At 38.4% G+C, this 16,571-nt stretch overlaps 1 protein-coding gene across 8 annotated transcripts in view; it reads left to right on the top strand.

Annotated features, from left to right (window-relative positions):
* The first annotated feature begins 6 nt into the window (after positions 1-6).
* The window catches only part of FAM13B (family with sequence similarity 13, member B), a 77,311-nt gene continuing 60,746 nt past the window's right edge, over positions 7-16,571 (top strand). For all 8 annotated transcript variants that reach the window (XM_010844458.1, XM_010844462.1, XM_010844460.1 and 5 more), the window contains exons 1-4: positions 7-177; positions 10,154-10,320; positions 12,210-12,401; positions 12,831-13,043. In XM_010844458.1, coding sequence (XP_010842760.1) covers positions 12,245-12,401; positions 12,831-13,043 — 370 coding nt within the window. In that variant the 5' untranslated portion in view covers positions 7-177; positions 10,154-10,320; positions 12,210-12,244. The remainder of the gene's footprint in view (positions 178-10,153; positions 10,321-12,209; positions 12,402-12,830; positions 13,044-16,571) is intronic.

Raw genomic sequence — 16,571 nt, forward strand, 5'->3', positions numbered from 1 at the left:
GCCTACCGAGCTGGCCCCGAGCCACAGTCGTCGCCTCAGCCTCCCGCCAGTGGCCGCCACAGGAAGAGGCTCGCCGGTCGCGGAGTCACTTGGGGCCTCAGTTCTCGCCCTCTTGCAGTCGCCGCAGGTCCTGGAGAAGCGGCCGCGGCCGGGGAACGGGGCGTCGCGGTTCCAAGGGTAGGTGAACGGGCGGGTACCCCTATCTGCGCATGCGCCGGTCCCGTAGCCGCGGCCCTCACCCCTCTGCCGCCCCCCGGCGCCGTGTCCCACTCGCGCTGGGTTCTAGGGCTTTGCCCCTCTTGGTGCGTGGGAGACCGGGCAGAGCCCTAAAGGTGCGTCATTCGTAGAGAGGGCCCCCTTTCTCCTCTAGCAAAATACGGTGAAGCTGTGCCCCTGGCTTCCAGGGGGTGTGGCAGTCTTCGATATTTTCAGCCGCTGCGGTGCGCGTGAGCGGGTGTGAGTTCTCACCTCCTAGCTCCCGCTAAGTGGAAGCCACAGCTACCTACGCTTGTTTGCTAGCCTCCCCTGCACACCGGACCTGCGCCGCCTCCCTACCCTTTTCCTTCGTGCTGGGCAGTGAAGTTGATGCAGAAAAAAAAAAAGTGTGGTTTAATCCGGGCTCTATTGCGCCCCTTTTTAAGATCACGTGAGATGAGTGGTTGCTTACTTCCTTAAATCGTTCGAGAATATAGCCGAAATTGGGCTGTTGGTGCACTGGGGACTTGTCTAGAATGCACTCTGCATAGACCAGGCTAGGGAGGGTATAGCACTGTCTCAGGGCGCCTGGTTTCCTAGATAAGGTAATGGGAAATTCAGTCAGTTGACACACTTGCCCAGTGGGAAGTTGGTATACTTCAATTAAATGTCAATTAAAAACCAAACTGACATTTCATTCGGCTCCCCATTATGCCGTCTGATCATTGAAAAAAGTACCTACGATTGGGCACTTACCTTATTTTCAAGTTGATGATAATCTAAAAATGGCAACTGGGACCTCAGTAATGCAGATTACGAAGGCTAAATAACTGAGGTGCACTTACCTTAAAAGGCGGGCATTAAAGGGTGGTGTTGAATTACTGACTTTCTGGGTTAATGTGGGGCTGTGTCTTCAACTTTCGTTTTTGTAACCTTGCATGCAATACTTGATGGCCTGGGTGTCTCTCAGGTACTGTGCTTTTAGTAAGTGCCCGTACTTGTTGAATGGAATTAATGAACTGCTTCTCATTTGTATATCTGTCGGTAGCTTCTTACTTTCTTAATCTCTGCTTCTTCTAAAATTTGGGCCGTATTTTCAACGATTTAATTGTGTTACCGGTTAGGGATCTGGGACACTTCTTAAATTCTGGGAAAGATGTAGAAAGGTTTATCAGTGTCGTAAAATTCTTCCTTAGGTGAAGTAAATGTTACGTTGTATATGTGTTTTAAACTACATATATACTGTTTTATTTTTTGGTATTAATATGAGTATAGAATTCTCGCATTTTCTGTGTCTTTAAAATTTTATTTATTTAAAAAATTAGTAGGCTATTTTTAGAGAAGTTTTAGGTTCACAAAAAAATTGATCATAAAGTACAATTTTGCTATATATATCTTTTCTCCTGAACACAGTTTTCCCTACTCTTTGTTTTTATTAGAATGCCGTTTGTTTTAGGACAGAGATAATGACTGAAATGAGTGTATTGTGCCATGTCAGTTTCCCCCACCAATAAAAGAGCTATTTTTATTATCATCTATGAATAACCTCAGTCTGAGCATGGCTTCCCTTGTTTAGTTGCTAAGTCATGTCTGACTCTTTCGACCCTATGGACTGTAGCCCACCAGGCTCTTCTGTCCTTGGGATTTCTTAGGCAGGAATACTGGAGTGGGTTGCCAAAGCCCCTCCCTCTTTGTTGTACCCTGACTTTAATATTGGAGAACATAATAATATAAATTGTAGCTATATTTTGAAAAAAATTGTAATAAATGTGTATAATGTAAAATTTACCATTTCAACCATTTTTAAGTGTACAATTCAGTGGCATTAAGTACATTCTCAGTGTTGTACAACCATTGCCTTCATGGGTGCTCAGTTGTGTCCAATTGTTTGTGACCCCATGGACTGTAGCCCTACAGGCTCCTTTGTTCATGGGATTTCCCTGGCAGGAATCCTGGAGTGGGTTTCCTCCTCCAGGGGATCTTTTAAACCCAGGGATTGAACCTGTGTCTTCTGTGCTAAAGGCTGATTCTTTACATTGTAGGCTGAGCCACTGGGGAAGCCCTTGTGCAACCATTGTTAGTTTCCATTTCTAGTGCTTTTTCATCATTCCAAACAAACTGTAGGCAGTAATTCCCCATTCCTGCTTCCTTCTAGCCCCTGGTAACTGCTCTTCTGCTTTTTGTCTCTATAATTTGCCTATTCTAGGTACCTTACATAGGTGGAGTCAAATAGCATTTGTCCTTTTTTTGTGTTTGGCATATTTCATTTAGTACGTTTTTCAAGGTTCATTCGTATTGTAGTGTGTATCAGAATTTCCTTCCTGTTTAAGATTGGATAATATATTCCATCGTGTGTATGTATACAACATTTCGTTTATCCATTCATCTCTTGATGAGTATTTGGATTGTTTCTACTTTTTGGCTTTTGTGAGTAATGCTGCTATGAACATTGGTGTACAAGTATCTGTTTAAGTTCTTGCATTTGATTCTTTTAGGTATATACCTAGGAGTGAAGTTGCTGATAATTCTGTGTTTAACTTTTTGAGGAACATCTAAACTGTTTTCCAGAACTGCTGCACCATTTTACATTCCCATTTAGCAATGCACAAGGGTTCCAGCTTCTCTCCATCTCTTCAGCAGTTGTTACTTCCCTTTCTTTGTTTGTTGGTTTATTTAGTAATAGCCATCCTAATGGGGGTGAACAGGTATCTCATTGTGGTTTTGATTTGCGTGTCCCTAAGACTGATGCTGAACATTTTTTCATCTGTGTATCTTTGGAGAAATATGTTTAAGCCCTTTGCTCAATTTTTAAAATTGAGTTTGTTTCTTTGTTTGAATTACTTTCAAAAAGTCATTTTGTAAATGATTTAAATCTTTTATCTGAAAACTTTAATGGTTCTTAAAAATGAAGTACTGAAATTAAAAAAAATAGAAATTGGGGAATTCCCTGGTGGTCCAGTGATTAGGACTCTGTGCTTCCACTGCAGGAGGCATTGGTTCGATTCCTGGGTGGGAAACTAACATCCTACATGCCACATGGCATGGCCAAAAAAAAAAAAAAAAGGAGGGGGGAGAATTTCTGTTTACAGATGGATAAACAGGGAAGAGATTTTTCATCTGAAAAAGGTTTCCAATTATTTAGTAAGTCACACTGCATTAAAAAGATCTCAATTAGGTATATATCAAGATGGAGAACTCACTTGTATAACCTCAGCATTACAAAAGTGATGTATTAAATGAAGATCCTGTCCTCTCCAGTGAGTAGGGTTAATGCTCTTAAACTTTCCTTTCTTTATATTCTGTTAACACAGCTAGGAGCAGAGGAGGGGATTACTGGGTGGAGAAAAAGAAATGTACACATGAACTTGACCTGAAACAATGTTCTCCAAGTGATGCAGTAGGCTCCTATGTGGGGTGGTTCACTTTGGGACGTAATAGAAGAGCTGACTTTGATTGGAAATGGGAATAATGAAGGATTTTTAAAATAGAATGTAATAAAGGTGGGTTTAATGCACCAACTCCCAATCACATAGTACACTGTAACTGTACTGTAAGTCACTTCAGTTGTGTCCGACTCTGTGTGACCCCATAAACGGCAACCCACCAGGCTCCCCTGTCCCTGGGATTCTCCAGGCTAGAACACTGGAGTGGGTTGCCATTTCCTTCTCCAGTGCGTGAAAGTGAAGTCGCTCAGTCATGTCCGACTCTTAGCGACCCCATGGACTGTGGCCTACCAGGCTCCTCTGTCCATGGGATTTTCCAGGCAAGAGTACTGGAGTGGGGTGCCATTGCCTTCTCCACATAGTACACTAGATTGGTACGAATTGTAATGGTATGAAGGATAATTCATTATCAGATTTATTTATTCACTCACTGGATATTTTTCTTTTTCTAAATGTAAGCTACACGAAGGAGCAAAACCAGAGCAGTTACTTGATCATAGTTGTATAACCATACGTTTATTAAACATTGAATTATGCACTTGAAAAGAGTGAATTTTATGATATGTAAATTATACCTTAATAAAGCTGTTTTTTTAAAAAAGCAACCCACCAGTGGACTCTAAGGAACTTACATATTCTCTTGGGGGAAAGAGACTTTAAACAGACACAGAAGGGGATATATAATAAAACTTATGATGATTGTTTTAGAGCCGAGGAATAACGTGCCCTAAGAAAATTAACAGGGGATATCATTAGGTTAGATGGGTTGGAGAACCCCCTCCAAGAATGAGACTTGAGTAAGAGTGGAAGATAAGAAAGAGGAAGTAAGGGACAGTGTTTGGGGTAAATGAACCAGCATGTATAAAAGTCTTAGGTTGAGGGATATGCAGTGGGTTGACAAGATAATTTAATGAAATTTATTAGATTTCTACTAGAGAAGTAAATACCCTAAATCTTTTTGGTTGGGTTTTTACCTAACTTCAGTATATTTTTTCTTTTGTACATGATGTGTAATAATTCTATTCTCTGTGGTTTTAAGCATTTTTCAGAGAAATGTATGTCTGGTTTCTATTATTGCCCTTTTCTGAAATGGAAAAATAGAAAAACTTGAATTGTTTACTTAAAATATGTATTTTTGTTTTTGTGTAGCAGGCTGCTGTTCCTTGTAATTGAAAAGGAAAAGTGAAAATAAAGCTCATATCACTTGCTGATTGACATAGTAGGTGCTTCATATTTGGGGGAAAGACTAGGGGGAGGTCTTTTGGATACCAGTCAATCCGCCTGCCAATGCAGGAGACTCGGAGATGTGGTTCGATCTCTTGAGTCGGAAGATTCCCTGGAGGAGGAAATGGCAACCCGCTTCAGTTTTCTTGCCTGGAAAATTCCATGGACAGAGGAGCCTGGTGGGCTATAGTCCATGGGGTCACAAAGAGTTGAACTCAACGAGCACCACACACACACAGTGGATGAAAAATTTGGAAAAGTGAAGGAGGGCAAATTAAGGATCAGATAAGAAAATATTTTTATGTTAAAAGCAGACTATATTGTGGTTCATTGTAGAACCACTTTTGAAACTAATAATTTCAAAAGATATATATACAAGTGTTGGCATAATGGTTTTTGAATAGCAAGTACAGAATATTTGCTTTATGAATTACCTTTATGAAGTATCATTTCATACATTTCAGTAAAACTTCAGACAGTATTTTCAGTGTTGGCTGCAGTCATTGTTGTCTAACAGAGCGTTAACTAAAAGGCAGCAGACTAGAGCTTTACTGACTATTTTAGTGACCTACTCACTAGTCAAGTGACTTTAAACCAGTTTCTTAAGCTCTGAAATTTTTTTTTTGTTATTCTTTTGAGAAAGAAAACGATAATCTACTATGCTTATTTCACAGGGAATGGTTGTGAAGATTCAGTTGGATAGTGAACTGGAAAGTATACCAGAAATGATAGCATCATTTCAGATATTAGAATTCTGCTGTTGTATAATATTCACAACCTGGGAAACAAAGTTGAAATCTTTTTTTTTTTCCTCTCAAAGTTCATAATTAAGTGGAAAAGACGTATACAAAAAATAAGTATAATCAGTGCTTTTTTGTTTGTATGTCACTCTTGCCCCGTACCCCCCCAGCAATTTTTACACAGGTCTGTGCAAAAAGAGAGAAATGTTCTGCTCTCAAGGGATCCATTTGGTTAGAACAAGTTGTGGAATTACTTCCAATGGTTTAAAAAAAAAAAAGAAGTATATTGTAGTTTGTTATTAAAGAGCAGCAAGAAATGATATGCTAGTCTTAAGATCATACTCATTAGTAGGCCCAAGGTGAGCATGTTTTCAGTGGAGGAACATGAAAGGTGAAAAGCTACTAGAACAGAGGAGTCTTGAAGAGTCAACATTTGTCACAGTTGAGATCATATGCATGATGTGATTGACTAGAATGTGTTCTCTTTAATGCATATATGCTTTCTCAGATATTTTGTGTCATCTTCTAAATTGTAGAGCAATTTTTTTTTTTTTGAAAGGCTCAGTCATGTTGGTACTTAGTCAGAAGAACTAATTTAACATTTATTCAGTTTGACTTAGTAGAAAATCATGCTAAAGTAGTAACCAGTGACCTCGGAGTGCACGTAAAGTAATATTTTGGGAGCCAGCTTGCTCTAGCACACACTTAAACCGTTTCATGAGGAAACGTCATTTAAAGTGTCACATTTTCTCATACGTTAGGATTAAACATCACTCCAGCACTCTAACCTGTTTTTCATGCACTGTTATGTGAACTTTATAAAACTCAAGATCTGACTCCTGATAAATATCTTAAAAGGTCATCCTTTGAGGAAGTTTCTTCATCTATCTTGGAGACTAACTTCAGGTACCTTATGGGTTCCTTGGCTTTTAAAATCAGATTTGTGGCTTATTTCCAAGTAGATGTGAGAATAAATCTTTTTGCCTGTATAATACTGCTCATTTTCGTGTTCTAGTTTCTTAAGACTTAAATTACTTCTATTAGATTTGGAGTTAGATCCAGCAGCACATTCTAGCATCATTTACAAATTTTGAAGTTTAGCTCAGTGCCTTGAGGCTCAGTACCTGTAAAAGGGGAATAGTGCGTTTTATATTAAAAAAAATAGCATTTTTTAGGTATGAGAAATAACTTATGAAGTGCTTATAGATATAAATCAGAGTTTCTTTTCATTCTTTTAAAAAATTATAACTGATTTACAGTATTAGTTTCAGATATACAATAGTGATTGTTTCGTAGTTTTATATATTATACTCTAAAGTTACTATAAAGTGCTTTTCTTTCTTGCTTTGATTATCTTTGTTGCTGGAAGGAAATACGGCAGCCACTTTTGATGTTTTATTTAGTTTTTAATCACTTAAGGAGATGTTCAGTTCTTATTTATCTTCTTTGTGTAGCCAGTGTTATTCTTATTTATGCTTCTTATTTATGTCTTTATTCAACATATATTTTAAACTTTAGATTATGTGTTAGGGATTGTATGAGGCTATACAAAGATGAAATGACAGGGTCGCTACCTACAAGGTCCTCTCTTGAAAAAAAGAGACAGACGTATTTTTAGATTCTATGGAATCATTGCTAAAAAGGTAAGAAACACAATAGGAGTAAAAGAGAAGGAGAACTGTCTGCCTCAGGAAGTCACGGAGGGTTTGACAGAGGAAGTAAAGTTGAGACTTGATGGTGAATTGGAAGTTTGATGTACAAGATGAAATTTGTCATGGTGTTGAGTTAGGGCTCCAAGACAGAAAACAGAACGCACTCACAGCTTGGGAGGTGTGGTTTGTGAATTTCAAGTATTTAAATATTGTTGGAGAGTAGAGTGAGGTGGTGGAGAAGGCAATGGCACCCCACTCCAGTACTCTTGCCTGGAAAATCCCATGGACAGAGGAGCCTGGTGGGCTGCAGTCCATGGGGTCGCTAAGAGTCAGACACGACTGAGCGACTTCACTTTCCCTTCTCACTTTCATGCATTGGAGAAGGAAATGGCAACCCACTCCAGTGTTCTTGCCTGGAGAATCCCAGGGACGGGGAGCCTTGTGGGCTGCCGTTTATGGGGTCGCATAGAGTCGGACACGACTGAAGCGACTTAGCAGCAGCAGCAGTGAGGTGGAGGAATGTCAGGAAAGGAGATTTTAGGTGAAGTACTTGTAGGCCGTGCAATAGAGTTTGCAGTCTGTGGTGTATGTCAGAGGTTCATAAAACTTTGTATGTATTACAGTCCCTCAAAGAGCTGATTAAACATACAGAGGCCCTGGCCAGGTTCTCATGGATGCTAGGTTGGGGTTGTGGCTGTATACTGAATATCTGTATACTGAACAAACCCTTCCCCATCCCCAGATGAAGTTAGGAAAGCAATGCTGTAGGTCGCTGGTCTCAAAAGTGAGGTGCTGGCACTTTGAATGGGCAGGATGATCTGTTAAAATGTGTGTGGAGGTGGAGGAATACAGTTTACATTTCTGTTTATTTTTAATGTTAATTTTTTTTTCCTTTTGCTGAGTCATGCTGCAAGCAGAATTTTAGTTCCCTGATCAGGAATCAAGCTAGTGCCTCTTGGGTGGAAGTGCAGAGCCCTGACTACTAAACTGCCAGAGAATTACCTTTAAAAATGTTATTAGAGTGTTATGTTTATTATGTTCATAATATCTTAGGGTATTCAGTATTTTACCTTAGATATACATATGTATGAGAGGTATGGTTGTAATCTTTTTCCTGATTGAAAAATTTGGAGCCGAGGGCTCTAGGCATTGGAAAACAATTGAGGAATTTTGTGCAGGGAATTTAGTAGATTTGAGTATTGAGGATATCAGTAAGGAGAATAGATGAGGGGACTTAGTCACAGGGGATTTTATCTCCCTTTGTCTTTATTACTTTTCTTCTGATTTAAAAGTTTGAAATCATGTAGATTATAAAATAGTTGACTGTGGCCATGAAACCTTTTTGAGAGTTACTCAGAATGAATCAGGCTATTTACTAATAGATTTTCTCTAGGGGCAACCAGTTTTTAAAAGAGTGGTAAATGAGCTGTCTTAAGGTGAAATGTTTTGTTTAGTGGGTTGCAGTTAGTAAAATATATGTGTTGCATATAGCTCCATGATTTAGCGAGTGTGGTTATACAAAATATACTCGATTTCATTGCTCATTGTAGTTCTGAAATCACAGAGGAGGATTGGTTGGTTATTAGATGTCTTGTCCCTGAAGTTAATCTCTCTAAAAGATCTTATATAACTTTGAAGTTGTTTTTTATGTAAGAGACTACATGTTTTAGCAGGCATTTCAGGATGTTTTAGAAGTAATCGTCTACTAAACATTTGTTGTGGGAATGTGGTTTTCCTTCGCCTCCGTTTTTAATGTTCCTCCTGGAGGTATGTGTTACTGTTAACACATTTTTGAAAACCACACTGTATGATAATACTCTTCTGCTTACCTGAACCCTCTTGAGCAGGGACCTGCAGTGTACTGAGCTTATTAGAAGATTTTACATAGATTATTAGAATTTACAGAAGATGATGAGACCAAATATTAAACACATTGCCAACAGGTTTTCCCTGCCCTTCTGTCTCTCCACAGCCTCTTTTGCTGGCCTTTTAACAGTATGTAAAGAAGAGAAAGAAATTGATTTTCTTTCTAATGCATGCATGGATTTTCTCAGTAAAATGTAACATGTGTAGGTATTTTTTATATAAGGAAACCTAGGCTTAGCAACATGGAAGCTGTTCAGCATCACATCTACAGAGCTAGTATTTGAATATGCACCTTTCTAGTGCTGTGTATACACATTGCATATGCACTTTCTAGTTCTAGTTGGAAAACTCCTCTTTTCCAACATGCACTATTGCCTCTTCAAATTAGAAGGTGCGTACTGCTGTGTTCTGGATAACAGAATGTTTCTTGTATACAAAGTAAAGTATGTAAGTGTGGTACCAAGCTCAAACTCATGTCTTTCACTCTGATCTAAAAGTGCTTCCATGTTTAGTTCTGAGTATATGAGTAAGGATGGAATAGGACTGGGTGGGATGTGTGTGGGTGTGTGCACAAATGAAGGGTCCATTGAGGAAAAATGTATTATGAGAATGGTGTAATCCCTGAAAATGTGTGCTGTCAAAGATTATCCTGTGCAATGTGTTTGTTTATCTTTAGCAGAAAGATTCATACCCAGGTTAGCCATCATAATTTGAAACCTTGTGTAAGATTTTGCCTCTTGTTCTCAGACAGATTTTTTTAAAAATTATTCATCTATGTGGCTGCATCAGGTCTTAGTTGCGGTGTGTGGGATCTAATTCCCTGACCAGGGACTGAATCCAGGCTCCCTGCATTGGGAGCTTGGAGTCTTAGCCACTGGACCACCAGGGAAATCCCTCTCAGACAGATTTTTTTTAGGCAGAAGAATGCTTTTTGTTTTAGTCACCTTCCTGAATAGATTCACTGCTTATTCTAGTCTCTTCTCACAGTTAAAGATGTTATAGGAAATTAAAAGAATTTTTTTTTTTCTTCTAGATTAACTGCTGAAGTACTGATCGAGTTCTGCGTTTCTTCAATGAGGAACTATAGGCTGATCTTCTGCCATAATCTCAAACAGCCATAAATGACAAAAGAATGCTTGCTCAGTGAGGGTAGCTGGTGCAGAAACCATTTTTTAAACTTAGGTGTTTAAGTACTCAAAGGTAAGTTTTCACAATAGTAATTATCCCATGCTTATATATCCACAGAGATTTTAGAATTAATTTCCTATTGCTGCTATTGACTAGTTAACAGGTTTTGTAGTTATTAGCCGACATCAGATGTGTTAAAGAATGGATTTTGCTTGTCTGAAACTGTTTACATTTATGGCATTTTGCTGTCCCTAAGTTAATTTTTACTATTTATATAAGTTTCATTTGTTCTCCAGTGGGTTTACCTTTTGTACATATGGACATATACATATACATTTATTTGTGTAAACTTTTAGAATATTGAGCTTTTTTTTCTTTTGCTCTTATCTTTCTCTTGTAGTGTGAAAGGAATTGTGTCTCTGGGGTGATGAAAAAAGCTCAGTTGGTGTCTTTTTGTTCATTATCAATTTTTGAAAAAGGTTTTTCTTTCCTTTATCCATATAAATTAATAAATTTTTATTTCATTTTTATTTTTTATTCCTTTGGCCATGCTACATGGGTTGTGGGATCTTAGTTTCCGGACCAAGGATTGAAACCACGCCCTCAGCAATGAAAGCACAGAGTAGTAACCACTGGACCACCAGGGAATTCCCATAAATGATTATTTTAGAAAATGAATATTTATTGAGATTATTTGTTCTTTGATGATTCAGAAATTGGAAACATTGTTTTTGCCCACTGATTCTTTATTGATCACAAGTCCTACAGAGTTAAGATGAATAATTTATTTCTTCTGGACTAGACAGACTGTGGAAGTTTTTCTTTTGAATAATTATGAAGCAGCAGGATTGATAAAAGAACATTCTCATTAAAGGTAGATGCCTAGAAGAAGAAGTGAAGTCACTCAGTCGTGTCTCACTCTTTGCGAACCCATGGACTGTAGCCTATCAGGCTCTTCCGTCCATGGGATTTTCCAGGCAAGAGTGCTGGAGTGGATTGATATTTCCTTCTCCAGGGGACCTTCCCAACCCAGGAATCGAACCCAGGTCTCCCGCATTGCAGGCAGACGCTTTACCGTCTGAGCCACCAGGATGCCTAGAGCTGAAGAATTTCCTTTGTTTATAAAAACATGGCTGCTCTGTCATGTAGAAATAAGAACTAGTTAATCTTGTTCTTATTAGCCTATCATTTAAAAAAAAGATTCTCTCCTGTTAGGTTGCTTATGAATTGAGTGGTTAGATGAGCTTCATATACCAGAGTCCAGAAATGATTAGGTTTGACCTTTTACTTGTGTCATTATTAAGCTTGGTCAGTAAGGTCTTATTGGTGCAAAATTTGCCCCTTAATTTGTCATTGAGACATTAATATCCGTTGCGAAGTTCAGTGATCAGTTTTGCCATTGTTTGATAAATAGGCAGTCATGGCATGGCATTAGTATTGGCTTCCCTGATGGCTCGGCTGGTAAAGAATCTACCTGCAGTGCATGAGATCCCAGTTTGATTTCTAGATTGGGAAGATCTGCTGGAGAAGGGGTAGGCTACCCTCGCCAGTATTCTTGGGCTACCCTGGTGACTCACCTGGTAAAGAAGTCTGCCTGCAATGTGAGAGACCTGGGTTCATTCCCTAGGTTGGGAGGATCGCCTGGAGAAGGGAAAGGCTACCCACCCCAGTATTCTGGCCTGGAGAATTCCATGGACTGTATAGTCCATGGAATCGCAACGAGTCAGACACGAGTGAGCAATGTTCACTAAAGGGAGCATTCAGAACTGACTTCACGTAGTAGAGAAAATGTTTAGATGATTGTACTGAGCTTTAATTGTAGAACACACTTTGGGCCTGGTAACTGGAACATATTTAATAGATAAGAACACATTCATGTGTAAAGCCTTCTTCTTTAATGTATGTAGTCATATTGCCACCAGTTAATCATTATAGTCTTTTTTTTTCCTTTCATTTGGCAGAAAAGACAGCTTTGATTTCTGGCTGCAAAAAAGATATGAGGAAGAGCTCCTCCCCTTCCTTGAGTAACTGCAACTCCGTTCTTGCTAACAAAATATTTGGAATTCCACTTGATGAGCTGCAGCAGGGAGGACATCCAGACAATGAGGTTCCGTTCATAGTCCGCCATGTAGTGGACTATATTGAGGAACATGGTATATATTTCTTTACTTTGAGGGCTAGCCTCTGTTTTAATAGACACAGCTTATCCCTTTTGGACCTTGGATTATTTTTTTCCTCAGTGCTCCATGTCTACAATATTGTGAGGAAAACTGATGGAAATTATTTTTTTTTAGTGTATCTTTCATTTAAAGTTATATGTTCAGATATGCCTGATTTAGAGCATATTTTAGTGGGAGGGATGATAAGAATATTTTTTAACGAATGTAAGAGGGTGGGATAAAGTACAATATCCCTCTAGACAGAGACAGTGTGTGTTTTTAGATGTGTGATTTGAAGGTGTTCAGCCCAATCGGGAGACAAGAATGGCTTTCTGAAAGTATGAATATTTTAAGTTCATTGGAGAATGAATATATATAGTAGTTGAAACTTACTTAATTTTTGCCTTGAACTAATTAATGTAGGAGGTCTGGAGCAACAAGGACTTTTTCAAGTCAATGGAAATGCTGAGACAGTGGAGTGGCTTCGGCAGAGATACGACAGTGGAGAAGAGGTGGATTTGGTTAAGGAAGCAGATGTTCCCTCAGCTATTAGTCTTCTTAGGTTTTTCCTTCAAGAACTTCCTGAACCTGTTATCCCTGGAAGTTTGCATATTCACTTGATGCAACTTTCTCAAGGTAACATAATCTGAATCTTGCCAATCAATCCCTTAACATTTAATTTCAAAATCTTTATCTTTTAGAAATCTTGACATGTAAGCAGTAATTATAGTAATTCTGAGAATAATTTCTTAAGTTCCCATTTGAATACATATGCTCTTTGGGGCTGTATTGTCTAGTTAAAGGAATGGCAACCTCTTAGATTCCTGTAGTGATGTTTACTTTTTATAATTGGTCTTAGTGAGCCTAAGATACAAGATGAGAAGGAGGAAAAGCAGGAGATAAGAACAGAGAAAAGAAGGAACAACAACAAAAAAAGATGTGTGGCAGAAGGTCCCATAATAGCCAGTGATGTTGGTTAGTGGTGATGTTACTATGTTTATCCTTGGTTTGATTGAATATTCTAGCAAAAGCCAGAAGATAGCTTTGATTCTAAGTTTGGACTATACCTAAAACTTGTTCTTGGACGCCTGAAGGAAAGTGAAAGTCTCTCGGTTGTGTCCGATTCTTTGCTACCCCATGATAAAATATCAAATTGGACATCAGATTGCAAACCAAGTCAAGAAATTCATTGGTCTCTGTTGGGTTAATTTTTTGGTGGTGACTGAAAGTAGGGCTTAGCTGGGATGGATAAGAAAAATAAAAGTGAAGTATGCAGAAAGGTAAAAGAACCAAGAAGCGATGAGGTGCTTCTGTTTCTTGAGCCAAATGGTATTCATGTGTGTATAATAGTGTGACATGTTTCATTACATAGGAAAATTTATGAAGTTGACATGTAATACAGTTGACTCTTGAGCAACATGGGTTTGAACTTACATTTTTTGTCAAAAAATTTGTACTACGAAAAAAAAAAATTTGTACTACGGTACTACATGATCTACGGTTGGTTGAATCGACACATGAAGAACTGTGGACTTGGTGGACCTGCTATAACGTTACACACGACTTTTCAATCATGTGGAGGGTTGGCACCCCAACCCCTGTGTTGTTCAGGGATCAACTGTATTATCCATTTCTTTGGATTTTTTTAAAAATTTATTTATTTTAGTTGGTGGCTAATTACTTTACAGTATTGTAGTGGTTTTTGCCATACATTGATATGAATCAACCATGGGTTTACATGTGTTCCCCATCCTGAACCCCCCTCCCTCCTGCATCCCCATCCCATCCCTCTGGGTCATCCCAGTGCATCAGTCCTGAGCACCCTGTCTCATGCATCAAACCTGGACTGGCGATCTATTTCACATATGAAAATGTACATGTTTCAATGCTATTCTCTCAGATCATTCCACCCTCGCTTTCTCCCACAGAGTCCAAAAGACTGTTCTATACATCTGTGTCTCTTTTGCTGTCTCACATATGGGATTATGGTTAACCATCTTTCTAAATTCCATATATATGCGTTAGTATACTGCATTGGTGTTTTCTTTCTGGCTTACTTCACTCTGTATATTTTTTTGGCTTTTCTTTGTATTGTGGAATCTCTTTAAAAATTTTTTCGAAATGGAACTTCTAGAGAAATTCAGTGATAGTAAGAAATTATAACTGCTTCCTTAATTCCTACTTGCTGTGAGAGCTGGATATTTTGTTTTATATCCTTAAGTTGTATATGGTTAGAAGAGGAGGATTTCTTTTTGAGAGTATTTTTCCATTTTATTTTTTTCTTAAATTTATTATTTTTTTTAAATTTAAAAGCAAGCCTAAGTTAATAGATGCCTCTTATTTATGTGTTAAAAGTCAATACAACGATAATTTATGATCCTGTTATGTATGTTTTTCTCTATACAGCTAGATGATTGAGCTCATTTTATACTTGATTTATTCAGGAATGGTTAGCCTGATTCAGTTTTGTTTCTTTATTGTGCCACCTGGATCAAAGAACAGGTTTCAGAATAAAGTATCAATATCGTCACCTTTTTTCAAAGTGTAATTTTCTTTTTTTGTCCCAAGAAATATTATTTTTGTTTTGAATTTCTGAATCTATTTCAAATTTCTTTTCTTGGAAGTAGGTATTTTTTCAAATGTTTATATTGAGTCATCTAATAAGCATTTTTGCACCCATTAAATATATATAATGAAAATGATGTGTTAGAGTTTTTGGAGCTTTTTTTATGTCTTTAGAGCCATTCATTTTGTTTTTATAATAGGATTCCATTTTCCCTGTGTTATAGAATTGTAGACAGGTCTTTTAAAGTTCTACGAATCTGATAATCTTTCAGTTTTGACTGAAAATTTATAAATGAATAAGTGGAATGAGATTTAGTGATAATAAAGTTACTGCCTCTCACTGATGCTACCAGTCAGAAGCTGTTCTGTCAGTGAGATTGTCATTTTCATTGTTACTCATTTAAAAGTACGACAGTATCATGTACTGTGTTACTGATGGAGTTACAATATATATCTTACTAATTATTCTGTGTCAGTATTCACTTGTGAAGGAATTTAAGATGTGCAGAAATGCTTTTGGCCTGTTTTCAGAAAACCACCATTCGCCTCCATTGCCCATGTATATAACCATTAGCACACACACCCATATACACACACACATGCATGCACACACACCCATATACGACACCCATTTCTTTAATAGGTATGCAGGTAGGTGTGGCGGTACTTGAGGTGATATTTGTAATTCTGTTGTAATAAAATCTATTCGTTCATCCTTTAATCATTCATTTGGGAAGGTGTCTGGGTCTCGGACAGAATTCTCTCCATTTATCGTAGGTAACTCTTATGTTAATATTTTAATATTTCACAACCTTGGTACTCCTAATATTTTGGGCTAGGTAATTCTTTAGTATAGGGGCTATCCTTGAATTTTAAGATATTCAGTAGAATCCCTGGACTCTGTCTACTAGATCCACTGGTACCCCTTTCTCCCAGGTTATGACAATCATTCCACTCATTGTCAATGTTATCAGCCATTGGTTTAGCTCATGATAGTTTGTCCAATTGTTTATACATCATATTTTGGTAGAAAACACAATTCACAATTCTGTGAATTTGTTGTTACATTAAAAAAAAAACTGTTAACAATGGTTAAAAGATTTCCTAGTCAGGGGAATCTTCTTTGATATGTACATATATTTTTCCTGGTTATGATTTAACTAGGTAGTAGGCTTAAAATGGGGGAAGGCGGTGGCACCCCACTCCAGTACTCTTGCCTGGAAATCCCATGGACGGAGGAGGCTGGTGGGCCGCAGTCCATGGGGTCGCTAAGAGTCTGACATGACTGAGCGACTTCACTTTCATTTTTCACTTTCATGCATTGGAGAAGGAAATGGCAACCCACTCCAATGTTCTTGCCTGGAGAATCCCAGGGACGGGGGAGCCTGGTGGGCTGCCGTCTGTGGGGTCGCACAAAGTCGGACACGACTGAAGCGACTTAGCAGCAGCAGCAGCAGGCTTAAAATGGCACCCCACTCTGGTACTGTGGCCTGGAAAATCCCATGGATGGAGGAGCCTGGTAGGCTGCAGTCCATGGGGTCACTAAGAGTCAGATATGACTGAGCAACTTCATTTTCACTTTTCCTTTCATGCATTGGA

This window comes from Bison bison, unplaced genomic scaffold, assembly GCF_000754665.1.
Source record: "Bison bison bison isolate TAMUID 2011002044 unplaced genomic scaffold, Bison_UMD1.0 scf7180017864203, whole genome shotgun sequence".
Classification (NCBI taxonomy): Eukaryota; Metazoa; Chordata; class Mammalia; order Artiodactyla; family Bovidae; genus Bison; species Bison bison.